This window comes from Oncorhynchus kisutch, unplaced genomic scaffold (assembly GCF_002021735.2).
Source record: "Oncorhynchus kisutch isolate 150728-3 unplaced genomic scaffold, Okis_V2 scaffold1745, whole genome shotgun sequence".
Taxonomy (NCBI): Eukaryota; Metazoa; Chordata; class Actinopteri; order Salmoniformes; family Salmonidae; genus Oncorhynchus; species Oncorhynchus kisutch.
The window spans coordinates 7,877-33,479 of record NW_022263690.1 but is presented as its reverse complement, the minus strand read 5'-3'; the positions used below and the strand labels follow the sequence as shown (position 1 = coordinate 33,479).

Sequence of the window (25,603 nt, the reverse complement as noted above, 5' to 3'; positions counted from 1 at the left end):
CAAGCTAGTCTATTGAGATGCACCCCTAGGAGACCAAGCTAGTCTATTGAGATGCACCCCTAGGAGACCAAGCTAGTCTATTGAGATGCACCCCTAGGAGACCAAGCTAGTCTATTGAGATGCACCCCTAGGAGACCAAGCTAGTCTATTGAGATGCACCCCTAGGAGACCAAGCTAGTCTATTGAGATGCACCCCTAGGAGACCAAGCTAGTCTATTGAGATGTCCACCTAGGAGACCAAGCTAGTCTATTGAGATGCACCCCTAGGAGACCAAGCTAGTCTATTGAGATGCACCACTAGGAGACCAAGCTAGTCTATTGAGATGCACCCCTAGGAGACCAAGCTAGTCTATTGAGATGCACCCCTAGGAGACCAAGCTAGTCTATTGAGATGCACCCCTAGGAGACCAAGCTAGTCTATTGAGATGCACCCCTAGGAGACCAAGCTAGTCTATTGAGATGCTCCCCTAGGAGACCAAGCTAGTCTATTGAGATGCTCCCCTAGGAGACCAAGCTAGTCTATTGAGATGCACCCTTAATAACAAACAGACAGACAGACAACATGACCTAATTACAGACAGACAGACAGACAACATGACCTAATTACAGACAGACAGACAGACAACATGACCTAATTACAGACAGAGAGACAGACAACATGACCTAATTACAGACAGACAGACAGACAACATGACCTAATTACAGACAGACAGACAGACAACATGACCTAATTACAGACAGACAGACAGACAACATGACCTAATTACAGACAGACAGACAGACAACATGACCTAATTACAGACAGACAGACAGACAACATGACCTAATTACAGACAGACAGACAGACAGACAACATGACCTAATTACAGACAGACAGACAGACAACATGACCTAATTACAGACAGACAGACAGACAGACAGACAGACAACATGACCTAATTACAGACAGACAGACAGACAACATGACCTAATTACAGACAGACAGACAGAGTCAGTCAGTCAGTACCTAGTAACAGACAGCAGGACCTAGTAACAGACAGACAGAAGGACCGAGTAACAGACAGACAGACAGCAGGACCTAGTAACAGACAGACAGTCAGTACCTAGTAACAGACAGACAGCAGGACCTAGTAACAGACAGACAGACAGACAGACAGTACCTAGTAACAGACAGCAGGACCTAGTAACAGACAGACAGCAGGACCTAGTAACAGACAGACAGACAGCAGGACCTAGTAACAGACAGTAGGACCTAGTAACAGACAGACAGACAGCAGGACCTAGTAACAGACAGACAGACAGCAGGACCTAGTAACAGACAGACAGACAGCAGGACCTAGTAACAGTCAGACAGGACCTAGTAACAGACAGACAGTCAGTCAGTACCTAGTAACAGACAGCAGGACCTAGTAACAGACAGACAGACAGCAGGACCTAGTAATAGACAGACAGACAGACAGACAGACAGGACCTAGTAACAGACAGACAGACAGCAGGACCTAGTAACAGACAGACAGACAGCAGGACCTAGTAACACAGACAGGACCTAGTAACAGTCAGACAGGACCTAGTAACAGTCAGACAGGACCTAGTAACAGACAGACAGAACCTAGTAACAGTCAGACAGAACCTAGTAACAGACAGACAGCAGGATGTAGTAAAAGACAGACAGGACCTAGTAACAGACAGACAGTACCTAGTAACAGACAGACAGGACCTAGTAACAGACAGACAGTACCTAGTAACAGACAGACAGGACCTAGTAACAGACAGACAGAACCTAGTAACAGACAGACAGGACCTAGTAACAGACAGACAGGACCTAGTAACAGACAGACAGGACCTAGTAACAGACAGACAGCAGGACGTAGTAACAGACAGACAGCAGGACGTGGTAAAAGACCATCTCTTAGAAATATAATCCTTTATTCCACATATGCACACAGAGAGAGACGCCACTGGTACCATTCAACAGCAGCACCACAACAAGACTCATAAAAAACACACAGTGGTCAGAGCTGACAACAATCCATCCCTCTTCTTCTCTCTCTCTCTTCTTCTTCCTCTCCCGTGGTATTCTTCAGGCTGAGGTGAGTTGGTCCAGGTTGTCGTGGGAACGGCTGGAGAGGTGAGCCTCCAGGATCTCTCCAAACAGGCCCCTCTTCAGCAGGCTGTAGGCCATGGGCAGCAGTTGTCTGATCACCTTATAGAAGTACTGGGGGACATAGGAAACTGAGAGTTAGACAGACACACAATGGAAGACAGGAAACTGAGAGTTAGACAGACACACAATGGAAGACAGGAAACTGAGAGTCAGACAGACACACAATGGAAGACAGGAAACTGAGTCAGACAGACACACAATGGAAGACAGGAAACTGAGAGTCAGACAGACACACAATGGAAGACAGGAAACTGAGAGTCAGACAGACACACAATGGAAGACAGGAAACTGAGAGTCAGACAGACACACAATGGAAGACAGGAAACTGAGAGTCAGACAGACACACAATGGAAGACAGGAAACTGAGAGTCAGACAGACACACAATGGAAGACAGGAAACTGAGAGTCAGACAGACACACAATGGAAGACAGGAAACTGAGTCAGACAGACACACAATGGAAGACAGGAAAAAGAGAGTCAGACAGACACACAATGGAAGACAGGAAACTGAGAGTCAGACAGACACACAATGGAAGACAGGAAACAGAGTCAGACAGACACACAATGGAAGACAGGAAACAGAGAGTCAGACAGACACACAATGGAAGACAGGAAACAGAGAGTCAGACAGACACACAATGGAAGACAGGAAACAGAGAGTCAGACAGACACACAATGGAAGACAGGAAACTGAGAGTCAGACACACAATGGAAGACAGGAAACTGAGAGTCAGACAGACACACAATGGAAGACAGGAAACAGACAGACACACAATGGAAGACAGGAAACAGAGTCAGACAGACACACAATGGAAGACAGGAAACAGAGAGTCAGACAGACACACAATGGAAGACAGGAAACTGAGAGTCAGACAGACACACAATGGAAGACAGGAAACAGACAGACACACAATGGAAGACAGGAAACAGACAGACACACAATGGAAGACAGGAAACTGGGAGTCAGACAGACACACAATGGAAGACAGGAAACTGAGAGTCAGACAGACACACAATGGAAGACAGGAAACTGAGTCAGACAGACACACAATGGAAGACAGGAAACAGACAGACACACAATGGAAGACAGGAAACAGACAGACACACAATGGAAGACAGGAAACTGAGTCAGACAGACACACAATGGAAGACAGGAAACTGAGTCAGACAGACACACAATGGAAGACAGGAAACAAAGTCAGACAGACACACAATGGAAGACAGGAAACTGAGTCAGACAGACACACAATGGAAGACAGGAAACTGCGATCAGACAGACACACAATGGAAGATGTCTGTTGGTGGCTCTACACTGAGATCTACACCATAGTGTTAATGTCTGTTGGTGGCTCTACACTGAGATCTACACCATAATGTCTGTTGGTGGCTCTACACTGAGATCTACACCATAATGTCTGTTGGTGGCTCTACACTGAGATCTACACCATAGTGTTAATGTCTGTTGGTGGCTCTACACTGAGATCTACACCATAGTGGTAATGTCTGTTGGTGGCGCTACACTGAGATCTACACCATAGTGTTAATGTCTGTTGGTGGCTCTACACTGAGATCTACACCATAGTGTTAATGTCTGTTGGTGGCTCTACACTGAGATCTACACCATAGTGTTAATGTCTGTTGGTGGCTCTACACTGAGATCTACACCATAGTGTTAATGTCTGTTGGTGGCTCTACACTGAGATCTACACCATAGTGTTAATGTCTGTTGGTGGCTCTACACTGAGATCTACACCATAGTGTTAATGTCTGTTGGTGGCTCTACACTGAGATCTACACCATAGTGTTAATGTCTGTTGGTGGCTCTACACTGAGATCTACACCATAGTGTTAATGTCTGTTGGTGGCTCTACACTGAGATCTACACCATAGTGTTAATGTCTGGTGGTGGCTCTACACTGAGATCTACACCATAGTGTTAATGTCTGGTGGTGGCTCTACACTGAGATCTACACCAGTGTGTTCCGTGGAGAACAGGTGTTGACGTATGTGTGTGTGTGTGTGTGTGTGTGTAACAGAAGAGGTCTATGCCCAGCTCCAGCCCCGTGTGTTGAGGTGTGTGTGTGTGTGTGTGTGTGTGTGTGTGTGTGTGTGTGTGTGTGTGTGTGTGTGTGTGTGTGTGTGTGTGTGTGTGTGTGTGTGTGTGTGTGTACCTGTGATCCGTAACAGAAGAGGTCTATGCCCAGCTCCAGCCCCATGCCGTAGTCACACTCGTCGTTAGCGAACTGGACGAAGGTGATCATCTCCTGCAGCGGGCCGAAAGCCTTCATCCTGTCTTCATCACACCTGGCCTCCGCTATAGCCTTACACAGCCTCTTCATACTCGCTACACACACACACCAGATGTAGTAAATCGGGGGGAGAGGAGAGGTTGGGGGGGGGGGGGGACATTACATAGTGTGAATAACATCTATTTGGAAAGTGTTTCTGAAACCTGTTCTGGAGTATTCTACAGTGTTCTGGAGTATTCTACAGTGTTCTGGAGTATTCTAGTGGTTCTAGAGTATTCTACAGTGTTCTGGAGTATTCTACAGTGTTCTGGAGTATTCTAGTGGTTCTAGAGTATTCTACAGTGTTCTGGAGTATTCTAGTGATTCCAGAGTATTCTACAGTGTTCTGGAATATTCTAGTGGTTCTAGTGTATTCTACAGTGGTATGGAGTGGTCTGGAGTATTTTACAGTGGTATGGGGTATCTGAGTGGTACTAGAGTATTCTACAGTGTTCTGGAGTATTCTAGTGGTTCTAGAGTATTCTACAGTGTTCTGGAATATTCTAGTGGTTCTAGTGTATTCTACAGTGGTATGGAGTGGTCTGGAGTATTCTACAGTGTTCTGGAGTATTCTAGTGGTTCTAGAGTATTCTACAGTGTTCTGGAATATTCTAGTGGTACTAGAGTATTCTACAGTGGTATGGAGTATCTGAGTGGTACTAGAGTATTCTACAGTGGTATGGAGTGGTCTGGAGTATTCTACAGTGGTATGGGGTATCTGAGTGGTACTAGAGTATTCTACAGTGGTATGGAGTGGTCTGGAGTATTCTACAGTGGTATGGAGTATCTGAGTGGTACTAGAGTATTCTACAGTGGTATGGAGTGGTCTGGAGTATTCTACAGTGGTATGGGGTATCTGAGTGGTACTAGAGTATTCTACAGTGGTATGGAGTGGTCTGGAGTATTTGAGTGGTTCTACAGTGTTCTACTTGTCGTGTAGGCCTTTGCATTGGGTTTATATTATAAACTAATTATGTTCTGGCCCACTGAGCTACCAAAAACATTGTCCCGAGACCAAACCTAGTTGCCACTGTTCTAGAGTGTTCTGGAGTGTTGCAGAGTCTTACCGTCTGTCTCCGGCAGCTCCCGGTAACCAACATCATTCTGATCAACAGGAACCACCAGGCCGGCTCCATGGAACGTCTTGGTGACAACCTGGACATGGACAGGTGGCGGTTAGACTGTCACCTTCTGGTAGCGTCTCAGTACGGGGTGTTACCTTCTAGTACCGCCTCAGTACGGGGTGTACCTTCTAGTACCGTCTCAGTACGGGGTGTTACCGTCTCAGTACGGGGTGTTACCGTCTCAGTACGGGGTGTTACCGTCTTAGTACGGGGTGTTACCGTCTCAGTACCGTCTTAGTACGGGGTGTTACCGTCTCAGTACGGGGTGTTACCGTCTCAGTACGGGGTGTTACCGTCTCAGTACGGGGTGTTACCGTCTCAGTACGGGGTGTTACCGTCTCAGTACGGGGTGTTACCGTCTCAGTACGGGGTGTTACCTTCTAGTACCGTCTCAGTACGGGGTGTTACCGTCTCAGTACGGGGTGTTACCTTCTAGTACCGTCTCAGTACGGGGTGTTACCGTCTCAGTACGGGGTGTTACCGTCTCAGTACGGGGTGTTACCGTCTCAGTACCGTCTCAGTACGGGGTGTTACCGTCTCAGTACGGGGTGTTACCGTCTCAGTACGGGGTGTTACCGTCTCAGTACGGGGTGTTACCGTCTAGTACCGTCTCAGTACGGGGTGTTACCGTCTCAGTACGGGGTGTTACCGTCTCAGTACGGGGTGTTACCGTCTCAGTACGGGGTGTTACCGTCTCAGTACGGGGTGTCACCTTCTAGTACCGTCTCAGTACGGGGTGTTACCGTCTCAGTATGGGGTGTTACCGTCTCAGTACGGGGTGTTACCGTCTCAGTACGGGGTGTTACCGTCTCAGTACGGGGTGTTACCGTCTCAGTACGGGGTGTTACCGTCTCAGTACGGGGTGTTACCGTCTCAGTACGGGGTGTTACCGTCTCAGTACGGGGTGTCACCGTCTCAGTATGGGGTGTCACCGTCTCAGTACGGGGTGTTACCGTCTCAGTACGGGGTGTTACCGTCTCAGTACGGGGTGTTACCGTTTCAGTACGGGGTGTTCCCGTCTCAGTATGGGGTGTTACCGTCTCAGTACGGGGTGTCACCTTCTTGTCTCTCTGCTTCATGCCTTTGGTCTTCTGCTCCAGGGAAAAGCCCAGAGACTCCGCCCTCTCTCTTAACTCCTCCTCCAGGTTATCCAGAGCCTTGCCCCCTTCCTTATGCCCGCCCCTCTCCTTCCTCTTCCTCCCCAGAAACAGACTGAAGGAGAGAGAAGAGGAGGGAGAGTTTGGGCAGAGATGGGAGAGAGACGGGACAGTGAGGGAGGAGAGAGGGGAGGAGAGCGAGGGGGACGGTGAGGGAGGAGAGCGAGGGGGATGGTGAGGGAGGAGAGCGAGGGGGACGGTGAGGGAGGAGAGCGAGGGGGACGGTGAGGGAGGAGGGCGGCGGGGGCGGTGAGGGAGGAGAGCGAGGGGGACGGTGAGGGAGGAGAGCGAGGGGGACGGTGAGGGAGGAGAGCGAGGGGGACAGTGAGGGAGGAGAGCGAGGGGGACGGTGAGGGAGGAGAGCGAGGGGGACAGTGAGGGAGGAGGGCGGCGGGGACGGTGAGGGAGGAGAGCGAGGGGGACGGTGAGGGAGGAGAGCGAGGGGGACGGTGAGGGAGGAGAGCGAGGGACACAGTGAGGGAGGAGCGCGGGGGGGACGGTGAGGCAGGAGAGAGGGGGGGACGGTGAGGCAGGAGAGAGGGGGGGGACGGTGAGGCAGGAGAGAGGGGGGGACGGTGAGGGAGGAGCGCGGGGGGGACGGTGAGGCAGGAGAGAGGGGGGGGACGGTGAGGTAGGAGAGAGGGGGGGACGGTGAGGCAGGAGAGAGGGGGGGACGGTGAGGGAGGAGAGCGAGGGGGATGGTGAGGGAGGAGAGCGAGGGAGGTGACGTGAGGGAGGAGAGCGAGGGGGGCGGTGAGGGAGGAGAGAGAAGGGATGGCGAGAAAAAAAGAGAATAAGTCTTGATAAGCAGTCATCTCTGTCACATCCCATGACCACACCATCTCTGCCACATCCCATGACCACACCATCTCTGTCCCATCCCATGACCACACCATCCCATGACCACACCCCATGACCACACCATCCCATGACCACACCATCTCTGTCCCATCCCATGACCACACCATCCCATGACCACACCCCATGACCACACCATCCCATGACCACACCATCTCTGTCACATCCCATGACCACACCATCTCTGCCACATCCCATGACCACACCATCTGTCACATCCCATGACCACACCATCTCTGCCACATTCCATGACCACATCATCTCTGTCCCATCCCATTACCACACCATCTCTACCACATCCCATGACCACACCATCTCTGTCACATCCCATGACCACACCATCTCTGTCACATCCCATGACCACACCATCTCTGCCACATCCCATGACCACATCATCTCTGTCCCATCCCATGACCACACCATCTCTACCACATCCCATGACCACACCCTCCCATGACCACACCATCTCTGTCACATCCCATGACCACACCATCTCTGTCACATCCCATGACCACACCATCTCTACCACATCCCATGACCACACCATCTCTACCACATCCCATGACCACACCCTCCCATGACCACACCATCTCTGTCACATCCCATGACCACACCATCTCTGCCACATCCCATGACCACACCATCTCTACCACATCCCGTGACCACACCATCTCTGTCACATCCCATGACCACACCATCTCTACCACATCCCGTGACCACACCATCTCTGCCACATCCCATGACCACACCATCTCTACCACATCCCGTGACCACACCATCTCTGTCACATCCCATGACCACACCATCTCTACCACATCCCGTGACCACACCATCTCTGTCACATCCCATGACCACACCAACCAGTGGACTCTCTTGTCGTTGTGTTAGTTTAGATGGTCCGTGTGTTCCTCGTGTGTTAGTTAGTGGAGGACACTCACTGGACAGCAGCAAACATGTTGTCCCCCATCTGCGTGATGGTACAGCCCTTCTTGGCTTCATTCTCCCCTAGGAACACAGGCAGGGAGTCCGGACTATCTCTGAAAAACAGAGGTGGAGATTAATATGACCATGTTGTAACAGGATGCTCTTCCTCTCTCTAAGGGGATGCTGTTCCTCTGTAACAGGATGCTGTTCCTCTCTCTAAAGGGATGCTGGTCCTCTCTCTAAAGGGATGCTGCTCCTCTCTCTAAAGGGATGCTGGTCCTCTCTAAAGGGATGCTGCTCCTCTCTCTAAAGGGATGCTGGTCCTCTCTCTAAAGGGATGCTGCTCCTCTCTCTAAAGGGATGCTGCTCCTCTCTCTAAAGGGATGCTGCTCCTCTCTCTAAAGGGATGCTGGTCCTCTCTCTAAAGGGATGCTGCTCCTCTCTCTAAAGGGATGCTGGTCCTCTCTCTAAAGGGATGCTGGTCCTCTCTCTAAAGGGATGCTGGTCCTCTCTCTAAAGGGATGCTGTTCCTCTGTAACAGGATGCTGTTCCTCTGTAACAGGATGCTGTTCCTCTGTAACAGGATGCTGTTCCTCTCTAAAGGGATGCTGTTACTCTGTAACAGGATGCTGTTCCTCTCTCTAAAGGGATGCTGGTCCTCTGTAACAGGATGCTGTTCCTCTCTCTAAGGGGATGCTGTTCCTCTGTAACAGGATGCTGTTCCTCTGTAACAGGATGCTGTTCCTCTCTAAAGGGATGCTGTTCCTCTGTAACAGGATGCTGTTCCTCTCTCTAAGGGGATGCTGTTCCTCTCTCTAAAGGGATGCTGCTCCTCTCTCTAAAGGGATGCTGCTCCTCTCTCTAAGGGGATGCTGCTCCTCTCTCTAAAGGGATGCTGCTCCTCTCTCTAAGGGGATGCTGGTCCTCTCTCTAAAGGGATGCTGTTCCTCTGTAATGGGATGCTGTTCCCCTCTCTAAAGGGATGCTGCTCCTCTCTCTAAAGGGATGCTGTTCCTCTGTAACAGGATGCTGTTCCTCTCTCTAAAGGGATGCTGCTCCTCTCTCTAACGGGATGCTGGTCCTCTCTCTAAAGGGATGCTGGTCCTCTCTCTAAAGGGATGCTGGTCCTCTCTCTAAAGGGATGCTGGTCCTCTCTCTAAAGGGATGCTGTTCCTCTCTCTAAAGGGATGCTGTTCCTCTCTCTAAAGGGATGCTGTTCCTCTCTCTAAAGGGATGCTGGTCCTCTCTCTAAAGGGATGCTGTTCCTCTCTCTAAAGGGATGCTGGTCCTCTCTGTAAGGGGATGCTGTTCCTCTCTCTAAAGGGATGCTGTTCCTCTGTAAGGGGATGCTGTTCCTCTGTAACAGGATGCTGCTCCTCTGTAACAGGATGCTGCTCCTCTGTAACAGGATGCTGCTCCTCTCTCTAAAGGGATGCTGCTCCTCTCTCTAAAGGGATGCTGCTCCTCTCTCTAAAGGGATGCTGCTCCTCTCTGTAACAGGATGCTGTTCCTCTCTCTAAAGGGATGCTGCTCCTCTCTCTAAAGGGATGCTGCTCCTCTCTCTAAAGGGATGCTGTTCCTCTGTAACAGGATGCTGTTCCTCTGTAACAGGATGCTGTTCCTCTGTAACAGGATGCTGTTCCTCTGTAAGGGGATGCTGTTCCTCTCTCTAAGGGGATGCTGTTCCTCTCTCTAAAGGGATGCTGCTCCTCTCTCTAAAGGGATGCTGCTCCTCTCTCTAAGGGGATGCTGCTCCTCTCTCTAAAGGGATGCTGCTCCTCTCTCTAAGGGGATGCTGTTCCTCTGTAACAGGATGCTCTTCCTCTCTGTAAGGTGATGCTGGTCCTCTCTCTAAAGGGATGCTGCTCCTCTCTCTAAAGGGATGCTGCTCCTCTCTCTAAAGGGATGCTGGTCCTCTCTCTAAAGGGATGCTGCTCCTCTCTCTAAAGGGATGCTGCTCCTCTCTCTAAAGGGATGCTGGTCCTCTCTCTAAAGGGATGCTGCTCCTCTCTCTAAAGGGATGCTGCTCCTCTCTCTAAAGGGATGCTGGTCCTCTCTCTAAAGGGATGCTGGTCCTCTCTCTAAAGGGATGCTGGTCCTCTCTCTAAAGGGATGCTGGTCCTCTCTCTAAAGGGATGCTGTTCCTCTGTAACAGGATGCTGTTCCTCTGTAACAGGATGCTGTTCCTCTGTAACAGGATGCTGTTCCTCTGTAACAGGATGCTGTTCCTCTCTAAAGGGATGCTGTTCCTCTCTCTAAGGGGATGCTGTTCCTCTCTCTAAAGGGATGCTGGTCCTCTGTAACAGGATGCTGTTCCTCTCTCTAAGGGGATGCTGTTCCTCTGTAACAGGATGCTGTTCCTCTGTAACAGGATGCTGTTCCTCTGTAACAGGATGCTGTTCCTCTCTAAAGGGATGCTGTTCCTCTCTAAAGGGATGCTGTTCCTCTCTAAAGGGATGCTGTTCCTCTGTAACAGGATGCTGTTCCTCTGTAACAGGATGCTGTTCCTCTCTCTAAGGGGATGCTGTTCCTCTCTCTAAAGGGATGCTGCTCCTCTCTCTAAAGGGATTTTGCTCCTCTCTCTAAGGGGATGCTGCTCCTCTCTCTAAAGGGATGCTGCTCCTCTCTCTAAGGGGATGCTGTTCCTCTGTAACAGGATGCTGTTCCTCTCTCTAAGGGGATGCTGGTCCTCTCTCTAAAGGGATGCTGTTCCTCTGTAACAGGATGCTGTTCCTCTCTCTAAAGGGATGCTGCTCCTCTCTCTAACGGGATGCTGGTCCTCTCTCTAAAGGGATGCTGGTCCTCTCTCTAAAGGGATGCTGGTCCTCTCTCTAAAGGGATGCTGTTCCTCTCTCTAAAGGGATGCTGTTCCTCTCTGTAACAGGATGCTGTTCCTCTCTCTAAAGGGATGCTGTTCCTCTCTCTAAAGGGATGCTGTTCCTCTCTCTAAAGGGATGCTGTTCCTCTCTCTAAAGGGATGCTGTTCCTCTCTCTAAAGGGATGCTGGTCCTCTCTCTAAAGGGATGCTGTAACCTGTAGCTGTAGTAACCCTTTCCTGTGGTAACCTGTAGCTGTAGTAACCCTTTCCTGTAGTAACCTGTAGCAACCCCTTCATGTAGTAACCTGTAGCTGTAGTAACCTGTAGCTGTAGTAACCCCTTCCTGTAGTAACCTGTAGCTGTAGTAACCCCTTCCTGTAGTAACCTGTAGCTGTAGTAACACCTTCCTGTAGTAACCTGTAGCTGTGGTAACGCGTTCCTGTAGTAAAGCCTTCCTGTAGTAACCTGTAGCTGTAGTAACCCCTTCCTGTAGTAACCTGTAGCTGTAGTAACCCCTTCCTGTAGTAAACTGTAGCTGTAGTAACCCCTTCCTGTGGTAACATGTAGCTGTAGTAACCCCTTCCTGTAGTAACCTGTAGCTGTAGTCACCCTTTCCTGTAGCAACGCCTTCCTGTGGCAACCTGTTGCTGTAGTAACGCCTTCCCATAGTAAGCCCTACCTGTAGTAACCCCTACCTGTAGTAACCTGTAGTAACCCCTACCTGTAGTAACCCCCACCTGTAGTAACCCCCACCTGTAGTAACCCCACCTGTAGTAACCCCCACCTGTAGTAACCCCTACCTGAAGTAACCTGTAGTAACCCCTACCTGTAGTAACCACAACCTGTAGTAACCTGCAGTAACCCCTACCTGTAGTAACCTGTAGTAACCCCTACCTGTAGTAACCCCCACCTATAGTAACATGTAGTAACCCCCACCTGTAGTAACCCCTACCTGTAGTAACCTCTACCTGTAGTAACCTGTAGTAACCCCTACCTGTAGTAACCCCTACCTGTAGTAACATGTAGTAACCCCTACCTGTAGTAACCTGTAGTAACCCCTACATGTAGTAACCTGTAGTAACCCCTACATGTAGTAACCTGTAGTAACCCCTACATGTAGTAACCTGTAGTAACCCCTACATGTAGTAACCTGTAGTAACCCCTACATGTAGTAACCTGTAGTAACCCCTACATGTAGTAACCTGTAGTAACCCCTACATGTAGTAACCTGTAGTAACCCCTACATGTAGTAACCTGTAGTAACCCCTACCTGTAGTAACCTGTAGTAACCCCTACCTGTAGTAACCTGTAGTAACCTGTAGTAACCCATGTGTAGGACGGTCATTACCTGTAGTAACCTGTAGTTACCTGTAGTAACCCCTACCTGTAGTAACCCCTACCTGTAGTAACCTGTAGTAACCTGTAGTAACCCCTACCTGTAGTAACCCCTACCTGTAGTAACCTGTAGTAACCCCTACCTGTAGTAACCTGTAGTAACCCATGTGTAGGATGGTCATTACCTGTAGTAACCTGTAGTAATCCCTACCTGTAGTAACCTGTAGTAACCCATGTGTAGGACGGTCATTACCTGTAGTAACCTGTAGTAATCCCTACCTGTAGTAACCTGTAGTAACCCATGTGTAGGACGGTCATTACCTGTAGTAACCTGTAGTAATCCCTACCTGTAGTAACCTGTAGTAACCCATGTGTAGGACAATCATTACCTGTAGTAACCTGTAGTAACCCCTACCTGTAGTAACCTGTAGTAACCCATGTGTAGGACAATCATTACCTGTAGTAACCTGTAGTAACCAAGGTGTAGGACGGTCATTACCTGTAGTAACCAAGGTGTAGGATGGTCATTACCTGTAGTAACCTGTAGTAACCTGTAGTAACCAAGGTGTAGGACAGTCATTACCTGTAGTAACCAAGGTGTAGGATGGTCATTACCTGTAGTAACCCCTACCTGTAGTAACCCAGGTGTAGGACGGTCATTACCTGTAGTAACCCAGGTGTAGCAGGTTGTCTCCATTCCCTTGCAGTACGGTCTGGTACTCCGGAGGGTCGTAGAAGTGCCTCCAGTGTAGGTGGTAGTTGGGCTGGGGGTTGGCTGAGCTACGGTGGGCCTCCGCAAGAATGTCAAACGGGCCAACCAACCTCAAACCCAGGATTTCCTTCAGAGCGTCTAGAGAGGGGAATTATATGTGGTCAATATGATCCTAAAATAGCGTGTTTCAGGCTGTTGAATGCTAATAAGATAGTGTTTCAGGCTGTTGAATGCTAATAGGATAGTGTTTCAGGCTGTTGAATGCTAATAGGATAGTGTTTCAGGCTGTTGAATGCTAATAGGATAGTGTTTCAGGCTGTTGAATACTAATAGGATAGTGTTTCAGGCTGTTGAATGCTAATAAGATAGCGTGTTTCAGGCTGTTGAATGCTAATAAGATAGCATGTTTCTATGTGTTTCAGGCTGTTGAATGCTAATAAGATAGCATGTTTCTATGTGTTTCAGGCTGTTGAATGCTAATAAGATAGCATGTTTCTATGTGTTTCAGGCTGTTGAATGCTAATAAGATAGCATGTTTCTATGTGTTTCAGGTTGTTGAATGCTAATAAGATAGCATGTTTCTGTGTTTCAGGCTGTTGAATGCTAATAAGATAGCATGTTTCTATGTGTTTCAGGCTGTTGAATGCTAATAAGATAGCATGTTTCTATGTGTTTCAGGCTGTTGAATGCTAATAAGATAGCATGTTTCCATGTGTTTCAGGCAGAGTGTACAGACAGGACTGACTAGAGTCTTGCTGGTTGTTTTACCTACCCCGGGGGTTATCGGGGCTGAGTGAGTGGGTAACCTACCCCAGGGGTTGTCAGGGCTGGGTGAGTGGGTAACCTACCCCAGGGGTTATCGGGGCTGGTTATGGGTGAGTGGGTAACCTACCCCGGGGGTTATCGGGCCTGGGTGAGTGGGTAACCTACCCCGGGGGTTGTCAGGGCTGGGTGAGGGGGTAACCTACCCCGGGGGTTATCGGGCTGGTTGTGGGTGAGTGGGTAACCTACCTCGGGGGTTGTCAGGGCTGGTTGTGGGTGAGTGGGTAACCTACCCTGGGGGTTGTCAGGGCTGGGTGAGTGGGTAACCTACCCCAGGGGTTATCGGGCTGGGTGAGTCGGTAACCTACCCCGGGTGTTGTCAGGGCTGGGTGAGGGGGTAACCTACCCCGGGGGTTGTCAGGGCTGGTTGTGGGTGAGTGGGTAACCTACCCCAGGGGTTATCAGGGCTGGGTGAGTGGGTAACCTACCCCAGGGGTTGTCAGGGCTGGGTGAGAGGGTAACCTACCACGGGGGTTGTCGGGGCTGGTTGTGGGTGACCTACCCCGGGGGTTGTCAGGGCTGGGTGAGTGGGTAACCTACCCCGGGGGTTGTCAGGGCTGGGTGAGTGGGTAACCTACCCCGGGGGTTGTTAGGGCTGGGTGAGTGGGTAACCTACCCAGGGGGCTGGGTGAGTGGGTAACCTACCCCGGGTATTGTCAGGGCTGGGTGAGTGGGTAACCTACCCCGGGGGCTGGGTGAGTGGGTAACCTACCCCGGGGGTTATCGGGACTGGGTGAGTGGGTAACCTACCCCGGGGGCTGGGTGAGTGGGTAACCTACCCCGGGGGTTATCGTGGGTGGGTAACCTACCCCGGGGATTGGGTGAGTGGGTAACCTACCCCGGGGGTTATCGGGGCTGAGCAGGGAGCAGAAGTCCCAGAAGAGGTAGAAGTCTTCAGGCATCCTCAGTTTATAGAGTCTCTCCACCTCCTCCCTCAGTCTTGCCGGTACCTCAGCAGTAGTCGGTCTCGCTGTCGGCTCCTCCGGACGGCATTTCTTCTTCAACTCCCCGTCGGCAGAATCTGACTCCTAAAGAAGATGAAAAGTTGGTGAAATTCAATTCACTAGCTAGTGTAAACAGCTGACGACATCACAGCTGATTGAATGAAGTTTGAAGATAACTGGGTGTATTCATTAGAAACCAAACTGAATAAACAGACTGAGAAAGGGAGAGGGGGACTACAGGGGCCATGTTTAGGTGCAGATATAAAACGCCTTGAATAAAGAAGATGTGATTACTTATTCCTTCATGTCAGAGGCGTGTTTGTTCTACATTGCCTATTTCTATCTGAATGTTCCAAAACGTTGAGTCCTGCTGAACGCGCCACTGAATTACAAAAAAAAGAAGCTGGTTTTCCCGTTGCAAATCGTTTTGCTTACGGTGTGCGCTAATGAACGTTACCCTGAGCAGCTCGCTCTGCAAAAAGCTCATGGTAATACTGTCAGTGGACGGTAACTTGGTTATCAGCTTGTTAGCTAGTTATACTAATATAATGATCTAGCTACACTATCTTGGGAAAACAGTAATATAACCGAAGCTAACTGCAACAAAAAAAAAAAATAAAATAAACTAGAGACACGTTTAGTTTGTTAGCTAGTTAAGACAGTCATGTAGATGCCATAGTGGCCCATCCGTGTTTTGTAACGCAAGACAAAAATTCCCCCTTGCTACATAACTCGCTGGCTAAAACCATCCTATCATTGGTCCGATAAAAAAATCTTTATGGGTCTGACAATACCTGAGGAGTAGATTTAGTTTTTCGTTTCCCTGTCATATTTCTTCCTCCTCTCCATTCGACAGCAAACAAGCACACAACGGTGTGTGCTAACGACAACACATTAGGACTTCTGCCATTGGGAAGTAATGTACAGCGCCATCTAGGGGAGCGGAGTGCGCATTGCGTCCCAGAGGTACATAACAGAGACAAGAGTAGGTACCTTAATAGAAAATGACTCAAGGCTACTACTTGAGTAAGTCTAAAAGTATTTGGTTTTAAATATACTTAAGTATCAAAAGTAAAAAATATGAATCATGTAAAATGTCTTAAATTAAGCAAACCAGATTGCACAATTTTCTTGTTTTTTTTTTATGCACGGATAGCCAGGGTTTCAGTCTGTTTCAGTCGATCCTAGCTACCATTCCTAATGTCGTCCTGTTTCAGTCGATCCTAGCTACCATTCCTAATGTCGTCCTGTTTCAGTCGATCCTAGCTACCATTCCTAATGTCGTCCTGTTTCAGTCGATCCTAGCTACCATTCCTAATGTCGTCCTGTTTCAGTCGATCCTAGCTACCATTCCTAATGTCGTCCTGTTTCAGTCTATCCTAGCTACCATTCCTAATGTCGTCCTGTTTCAGTCTATCCTAGCTACCATTCCTAATGTCGTCCTGTTTCAGTCTATCCTAGCTACCATTCCTAATGTCCTCCATCCCCAGGGTAGAACAGGGTTTTCCATTCCTAATGTCCTCCATCCCCAGGGTAGCACAGGGTTTTCCATTCCTAAAGTCCTCCATCCCCAGGGTAGCACAGGGTTTTCCATTCCTAATGTCCTCCATCCCCAGGGTAGCACAGGGTTTTTGCTCCAGCGACCGAGACGTTTCTTACCATGGAACTGCGTAAGACAACAGCTGGCCATTCCTACGCCTCGCTTGATTCGGGAGACCCATTGAGGACTTTCGAGAGGCCCGGAATCTCGCACACCCGCAACTCTCGAGCCTCCTATAACCAATGAAGCCTCCTATAACCAATGAAGCCTCCTATAACCAATGAAGCCTCCTATAACCAATGAAGCCTCATTCACCGTAGAAGCCACCAGAGAGACATTTAGAACAGGCGACGAAGGCGCAGGTACCTCCTGACCTGATCTCGAAGCGGGAGCCGGAACCTCTGGATCCAGAGGCTGTTTGAAGTCTGTATCCGATCCGGGGCTTTCCATCGCCAAGGAGGCCCGTATTGCCGATCCGGGGCTTCCCATCGCCAAGGAGGCCCGTATTGCCGATCCGGGCTTCCCATCGCCAAGGAGGCCCGTATTGCCGATCCGGGGCTTCCCATCGCCAAGGAGGCCCGTATTGCCGATCCGGGGCTTCCCATCGCCAAGGAGGCCCGTATTGCCGATCCGGGCTCCCCATCGCCAAGGAGGCCCGTATTGCCGATCCGGGGCTCCCCATCGCCAAGGAGGCCCGTATTGCCGATCCGGGCTCCCCATCGCCAAGGAGGCCCGTATTGCCGATCCGGGGCTCCCCATCGCCAAGGAGGCCCGTATTGCCGATCCGGGCTCCCCATCGCCAAGGAGGCCCGTATTGCCGATCCGGGGCTTCCCATCGCCAAGGAGGCCCGTATTGCCGATCCGGGCTCCCCATCGCCAAGGAGGCCCGTATTGCCGATCCGGGGCTCCCCATCGCCAAGGAGGCCCGTATTGCCGATCCGGGGCTTCCCATCGCCAAGGAGGCTCGTATTGCCGATCCGGGCTCCCCATCGCCAAGGAGGCTCGTATTGCCGATCCGGGCTCCCCATCGCCAAGGAGGCTCGTATTGCCGATCCGGGCTCCCCATCGCCAAGGAGGCTCGTATTGCCGATCCGGGCTCCCCATCGCCAAGGAGGCTCGTATTGCCGATCCGGGCTCCCCATCACCAAGGAGGCCCGTATTGCCGATCCGGGCTCCCCATCGCCAAGGAGGCCCGTATTGCCGATCCGGGGCTCCCCATCGCCAAGGAGGCCCGTATTGCCGATCCGGGGCTTCCCATCGCCAAGGAGGCTCGTATTGCCGATCCGGGCTCCCCATCGCCAAGGAGGCTCATATTGCCGATCCGGGCTCCCCATCGCCAAGGAGGCTCGTATTGCCGATCCGGGCTCCCCATCGCCAAGGAGGCTCGTATTGCCGATCCGGGCTCCCCATCGCCAAGGAGGCTCATATTGCCGATCCGGGCTCCCCATCGCCAAGGAGGCTCATATTGCCGATCCGCGCTTCCCATCGCCAAGGAGGCCCGTATTGCCGATCCGCGCTTCCCATCACCAAGGAGGCCCGTATTGCCGATCCGGGGCTCCCATCGCCAAGGAGGCTCGTATTGCCGATCCGGGGCTCCCCATCGCCAAGGAGGCTCGTATTGCCGATCCGGGGCTTCCCATCGCCAAGGAGGCCCGTATTGCCGATCCGGGGCTTCCCATCGCCAAGGAGGCCCGTATTGCCGATCCGGGGCTCCCCATCGCCAAGGAGGCCCGTATTGCCGATCCGGGGCTTCCCATCGCCAAGGAGGCTCGTATTGCCGATCCGGGCTCCCCATCGCCAAGGAGGCTCGTATTGCCGATCCGGGCTCCCCATCGCCAAGGAGGCTCGTATTGCCGATCCGGGCTCCCCATCGCCAAGGAGGCTCGTATTGCCGATCCGGGCTCCCCATCGCCAAGGAGGCTCATATTGCCGATCCGCGCTTCCCATCGCCAAGGAGGCCCGTATTGCCGATCCGCGCTTCCCATCACCAAGGAGGCCCGTATTGCCGATCCGGGGCTCCCCATCGCCAAGGAGGCTCGTATTGCCGATCCGGGGCTCCCCATCGCCAAGGAGGCTCGTATTGCCGATCCGGGGCTTCCCATCGCCAAGGAGGCCCGTATTGCCGATCCGGGGCTTCCCATCGCCAAGGAGGCCCGTATTGCCGATCCGGGCTCCCCATCGCCAAGGAGGCCCGTATTGCCGATCCGGGCTCCCCATCGCCAAGGAGGCCCGTATTGCCGATCCGGGCTCCCCATCGCCAAGGAGGCCCGTATTGCCGATCCGGGGCTTCCCATCGCCAAGGAGGCTCGTATTGCAGATCCGGGGCTTCCCATCACCAAGGAGGCCCGTATTGCCGATCCGGGGCTTCCCATCGCCAAGGAGGCCCGTATTGCCGATCCGGGCTCCCCATCGCCAAGGAGGCCCGTATTGCCGATCCGGGGCTTCCCATCGCCAAGGAGGCCCGTATTGCCGATCCGGGGCTTCCCATCGCCAAGGAGGCCCGTATTGCCGATCCGGGCTCCCCATCGCCAAGGAGGCCCGTATTGCCGATCCGGGCTCCCCATCGCCAAGGAGGCCCGTATTGCCGATCCGGGGCTTCCCATCACCAAGGAGGCCCGTATTGCCGATCCGGGGCTTCCCATCACCAAGGAGGCCCGTATTGCCGATCCGGGGCTTCCCATCGCCAAGGAGGCCCGTATTGCCGATCCGGGGCTTCCCATCGCCAAGGAGGCCCGTATTGCCGATCCGGGGCTTCCCATCGCCAAGGAGGCCCGTATTGCCGATCCGGGGCTTCCCATCACCAAGGAGGCCCGTATTGCCGATCCGGGGCTTCCCATCACCAAGGAGGCCCGTATTGCCGATCCGGGGCTTCCCATCACCAAGGAGGCCCGTATTGCCAAAGGCTGTTGCTTTCGATTTCCCAAGATCTCCCTCACGTTGGCTGGTTTGCAGGTTCAAGAATAGGAACATCCACTAAGACATCCAGAAGCATCCTTCTAACTCAATCTTCCAGGTAAGAAATACCACTTAAATAACAAAATACTGCAAAGTTGGCAAGGAGCTAGAAACTCACCCTGTTGTAACCTGGGTTGGAATGTAAAGTTAATGTCTGAACACACTGATACAAACACAAGAGCCACGGTAATATAAAGACACGTTTATTACAGTAATATACCACACACACACTGATACAAACACAAGAGCCACGGTAATATAAAGACACGTTTATTACAGTAACATACCACACACACACTGATACAAACACAAGAGCTACGGTAATATAAAGACACGTTTATTACAGTAATATACCACACACACACTGATACAAACACAAGAGCCACGGTAATATAAAGACACGTTTATTACAGTAATATACCACACACACACTGATACAAACACAAGAGCCACGGTAATATAAAGACACGTTCATTACAGTAATATACCACACACACACTGATACAAACACAAGAGCTACGGTAATATAAAGAAACGTTTATTACAGTAATATAAGAAACGTTTATTACAGTAAAATAAAGACACGTTTATTACAGTAATATATATAGAAACACTTATTAGAGTCATATACCACACACACACTGTTGATTCAAGCAGTATAGAGTCGTATTATGCTAATACAAGCAGTATAGAGTCTTATTCTATTGATTCAAGCAGTATAGAGTCTTATTCTATTCATTCAGCAGTATAGAGTCTTATTCTATTGATTCAAGCAGTATAGAGTCTTATTCTATTGATTCAGCAGTATAGAGTCTTATTCTGTTGATTCAAGCAGTATAGAGTCGTATTATGCTAATACAAGCAGTATAGAGTCTTATTCTATTGATTCAAGCAGTATAGAGTCTTATTCTATTCATTCAGCAGTATAGAGTCTTATTCTATTGATTCAAGCAGTATAGAGTCTTATTCTATTGATTCAGCAGTATAGAGTCTTATTCTGTTGATTCAAGCAGTATAGAGTCTTATTCTGTTGATTCAAGCAGTATAGAGTCTTATTCTATTGATTCAAGCAGTATAGAGTCTTATTCTATTGATTCAGCAGTATAGAGTCTTATTCTGTTGATTCAAGCAGTATAGAGTCTTATTCTGTTGATTCAAGCAGTATAGAGTCTTATTCTGTTCATTCAGCAGTATAGAGTCTTATTCTGTTGATTCAAGCAGTATAGAGTCTTATTCTGTTCATTCAGCAGTATAGAGTCTTATTCTATTGATTCAAGCAGTATAGAGTCTTATTCTATTGATTCAGCAGTATAGAGTCTTATTCTGTTGATTCAAGCAGTATAGAGTCTTATTCTGTTGATTCAAGCAGTATAGAGTCTTATTCTGTTCATTCAGCAGTATAGAGTCTTATTCTGTTCATTCAGCAGTATAGAGTCTTATTCTGTTGATTCAAGCAGTATAGAGTCTTATTCTATTGATTCAAGCAGTATAGAGTCTTATTCTATTGATACAAGCAGTATAGAGTCTTATTCTATTGATTCAAGCAGTATAGAGTCTTATTCTATTGATTCAAGCAGTATAGAGTCTTATTCTGTTCATTCAGCAGTATAGAGTCTTATTCTGTTCATTCAGCAGTATAGAGTCTTATTCTGTTCATTCAGCAGCCTAGAGTCTTATTCTGTTCATTCAGCAGCCTAGAGTCTTATTCTGTTCATTCAGCAGTATAGAGTCTTATTCTATTGATTCAGCAGTATAGAGTCTTATTCTGTTGATTCAAGCAGTATAGAGTCTTATTCTGTTCATTCAGCAGTATAGAGTCTTATTCTATTAATTCAAGCAGTATACAGTCTTATTCTATTGATTCAAGCAGTATAGAGTCTTATTCTGTTGATTCAAGCAGTATAGAGTCTTATTCTGTTCATTCAGCAGTATAGAGTCTTATTCTATTAATTCAAGCAGCATATAGTCTGTTAGTCAAGCAGCGTGTTCTATTAATTCAAGCAGTATAGAGTCTTATTCTGTTCATTCAGCAGCCTAGAGTCTTATTCTGTTCATTCAGCAGTATAGAGTATTATTCTATTGATTCAAGCAGTATAGAGTCTTATTCTGTTGATTCAAGCAGTGTAGAGTCTTATTCTGTTCATTCAGCAGTATAGAGTCTTATTCTGTTGATTCAAGCAGTATAGAGTCTTATTCTGTTGATTCAAGCAGTATAGAGTCTTATTCTATTGATTCAAGCAGTATAGAGTCTTATTCTGTTGATTCAAGCAGTATAGAGTCGTATTATGCTAATACAAGCAGTATAGAGTCTTATTCTATTGATTCAAGCAGTATAGAGTCTTATTCTGTTCATTCAGCAGTATAGAGTCTTATTCTATTGATTCAAGCAGTATAGAGTCTTATTCTATTGATTCAAGCAGTATAGAGTCTTATTCTATTGATTCAAGCAGTATAGAGTCTTATTCTGTTCATTCAAGCAGTGTGTTCTATTGATTCAAGCAGTATAGAGTCTTATTCTATTCATTCAGCAGTATAGAGTATTATTCTATTAATTCAAGCAGTATATAGTCTGTTAGTCAAGCAGCGTGTTCTATTAATTCAAGCAGTGTATTCTATTGATTCAAGCAGTATAGAGTCTTATTCTATTGATTCAAGCAGTATAGAGTCTTATTCTATTGATTCAGCAGCATAGAGTCTTATTCTATTGATTCAAGCAGTATAGAGTCTTATTCTATTGATTCAGCAGTATAGAGTCTTATTCTATTGATTCAAGCAGTATAGAGTATTATTCTGTTGATTCAAGCAGTGTGTTCTATCTCAGAACAAGGGGCACTTATTTGTTTTAAGGCCTCAGTGAAACCAGTCCTGGTCCTGTGGGTTCCGTGAGAGGTCCCAGACAGGTATCAGAGCAGGTAGAAATACAACACCCAGAGCAGTACTCTACATCTCTCTAGGAGCAGGTAGAAATACAACACACAGAGCAGTACTCTACATCTCTCTAGGAGCAGGTAGAAATACAACACCCAGAGCAGTACTTTACATCTCTCTAGGAGCAGGTAGAAATACAACACCCAGAGCAGTACTCTACATCTCTCTAGGAGCAGGTAGAAATACAACACCCAGAGCAGTACTCTACATCTCTCTAGGAGCAGGTAGAAATACAACATCCAGAGCAGTACTCTACATCTCTCTCTAGGAGCAGGTAGAAATACAACACCCAGAGCAGTACTCTACATCTATCTAGGAGCAGGTAGAAATACAACATCCAGAGCAGTACTCTACATCTATCTAGGAGCAGGTAGAAATACAACATCCAGAGCAGTACTCTACATCTCTCTAGGAGCGGGTAGAAATACAACACCCAGAGCAGTACTTTACATCTCTCTAGGAGCAGGTAGAAATACAACACCCAGAGCAGTACTCTACATCTCTCTAGGAGCAGGTAGAAATACAACACCCAGAGCAGTACTCTACATCTCTCTAGGAGCAGGTAGAAATACAACACCCAGAGCAGTACTCTACATCTCTCTAGGAGTAGGTAGAAATACAACATCCAGAGCAGTACTCTACATCTCTCTAGGAGCAGGTAGAAATACAACACCCAGAGCAGTACTCTACATCTCTCTAGGAGCAGGTAGAAATACAACACACAGAGCAGTACTCTACATCTCTCTAGGAGCAGGTAGAAATACAACACACAGAGCAGTACTCTACATCTCTCTAGGAGTCAGTAGAAATACAACACACTACCTCCTGTAGGTTTTAACTCCAACCCTGTTCCTGGAGAGATACCCTCCTGTAGGTTTTAACTCCAACCCTGTTCCTGGAGAGAGAACCTCCTGTAGGTCTTAACTCCAACCCTGATCCTGGAGAGATACCCTCCTGTAGGTTTTAACTCCAACCCTGTTCCCGGAGAGAGACCCTCCTGTAGTGTATCTCTGGTGTAGAGTATCTCTGGTGTATCTCCGGTGTAGAGTATCTCTGATGTAGAGTATCTCTGGTGTAGAGTATCTCTGGTGTAGAGTATCTCTGGTGTAGAGTATCTCTGGTGTAGAGTATCTCTGGTGTGGAGTATCTCTGGTGTAGTGTATCTCTGGTGTAGAGTATCTCTGGTGTGGAGTATCTCTGGTGTGGAGTATCTCTGGTGTAGAGTATCTCTGGTGTATCTCTGGTCTGGAGTATCTCTGGTGTGGAGTATCTCTGGTGTATCTCTGGTGTAGTGTATCTCTGGTGTAGAGTATCTCTGGTGTGGAGTATCTCTGGTGTAGTGTATCTCTGGTGTAGAGTATCTCTGGTGTAGTGTATCTCTGGTGTAGAGTATCTCTGGTGTGGAGTATCTCTGGTGTAGTGTATCTCTGGTGTAGAGTATCTCTGGTGTAGAGTATCTCTGGTGTAGAGTATCTCTGGTGTGGAGTATCTCTGGTGTGGAGTATCTCTGGTGTAGAGTATCTCTGGTGTGGAGTATCTCTGGTGTGGAGTATCTCTGGTGTAGAATATCTCTGGTGTGGAGTATCTCTGGTGTGGAGTATCTCTGGTGTGGAGTATCTCTGGTGTAGAGTATCTCTGGTGTAGAGTATCTCTGGTGTAGTGTATCTCTGGTGTGGAGTATCTCTGGTGTGGAGTATCTCTGGTGTAGAGTATCTCCAGTGTAGAGTATATCTGGTGTAGAGTATCTCTGGTGTATCTCTGGTGTAGAGTATCTCTGGTGTGGAGTATCTCTGGTGTAGTGTATCTCTGGTGTGGAGTATCTCTGGTGTGGAGTATCTCTGGTGTATCTCTGGTGTAGAGTATATCTGGTGTAGAGTATCTCTGGTGTAGAGTATCTCTGGTGTGGAGTATCTCTGGTGTATCTCTAGTGTAGAGTATATCTGGTGTAGAGTATCTCTGGTGTAGAGTATCTCTGGTGTATCTCTGGTGTAGTGTATCTCTGGTGTGGAGTATCTCTGGTGTGGAGTATCTCAGGTGTGGAGTATCTCTAGTGTAGAGTATCTCTAGTGTAGAGTATCTCTGGTGTAGAGTATCTCTGGTGTGGAGTATCTCTGGTGTATCTCTGGTGTAGAGTATATCTGGTGTAGAGTATCTCTGGTGTAGAGTATCTCTGGTGTAGAGTATCTCTGGTGTAGAGTATCTCTGGTGTGGAGTATCTCTGGTGTAGTGTATCTCTGGTGTAGAGTATCTCTGGTGTAGAGTATCTCTGGTGTATCTCTGGTGTAGTGTATCTCTGGTGTGGAGTATCTCTGGTGTAGTGTATATCTCACACATACAGTACAATACAATCCATACAATCTGTATTATATTACATTATACTGTATTGTCCTGTCTGTAATAGATTACATTATACTGTATTGTCCAATCTGTAATATATTACATTATACTGTATTGTCTAATCTGTATTATATTACATTATACTGTATTGTCCTGTCTGTATTATATTACATTATACTGTATTGTCCTGTCTGTAATAGATTACATTACAATGTATTGTCCAATCTGTAATATATTACATTATACTGTATTGTCCAATCTGTAATAGATTACATTACATTGTGAATATAGATATTATATGAATTATGGATGTGTATGGATATAAATCCATGGAGTCCCAAACAACACCGTTTGGGAAGCAGTCCATATTGTCCTATAAAGTCTTAGAATGACCGGATCCTCTGTTGTCTAGAGGTGAAGGTCTCTCTACCTACATTCGTCTTCTTGCTTTGACCAACACCTGATTCTAGAGCTGTAGGTCTCTCTTCCTACATTCGTCTTCTTGCTTTGACCAACACCTGATCCTGGAGCTGTAGGTCTCTCTTCCTACATTCGTCTTCTTGCTTTGATCAACACCTGATTCTAGAGCTGTAGGTCTCTCTTCCTACATTCGTCTTCTTGCTTTGACCAGCACCTGATTCTAGAGCTGTAGGTCTCTCTACCTACATTCTTCTTCTTGCTTTGACCAACACCTGT

At 48.5% G+C, this 25,603-nt stretch overlaps 2 protein-coding genes and 1 long non-coding RNA gene across 3 annotated transcripts; 1 reads left to right on the top strand and 2 right to left on the bottom strand.

Moving 5' to 3' along the window:
• Positions 1-1,895: 1,895 nt before the first annotated feature.
• Positions 1,896-16,071, bottom strand: LOC116367789 (histone PARylation factor 1-like). The gene is made up of 8 exons (XM_031818966.1): positions 15,942-16,071; positions 15,042-15,231; positions 13,333-13,519; positions 8,531-8,629; positions 6,636-6,789; positions 5,521-5,608; positions 4,337-4,509; positions 1,896-2,215 (listed from the first exon to the last, which is right to left on the bottom strand). The coding sequence occupies exons 1-8, from the start codon at positions 15,975-15,977 to the stop codon at positions 2,081-2,083; spliced, it is 1,062 nt and encodes a 353-aa protein (XP_031674826.1). The 5' UTR covers positions 15,978-16,071; the 3' UTR covers positions 1,896-2,080.
• LOC116367790 (uncharacterized) lies at positions 5,649-6,523 on the bottom strand. The gene is made up of 3 exons (XR_004208441.1): positions 6,489-6,523; positions 5,713-6,289; positions 5,649-5,672 (listed from the first exon to the last, which is right to left on the bottom strand). It is a non-coding gene; the product is annotated as an uncharacterized LOC116367790 (long non-coding RNA).
• A 736-nt stretch (positions 16,072-16,807) lies between the features above and the next one.
• On the top strand, positions 16,808-19,651 carry LOC116367788 (collagen alpha-1(I) chain-like). Its single transcript, XM_031818965.1, has 2 exons — positions 16,808-16,884; positions 17,074-19,651. The coding sequence occupies exons 1-2, from the start codon at positions 16,808-16,810 to the stop codon at positions 19,649-19,651; spliced, it is 2,655 nt and encodes an 884-aa protein (XP_031674825.1).
• The last annotated feature ends 5,952 nt before the right edge of the window (positions 19,652-25,603 follow it).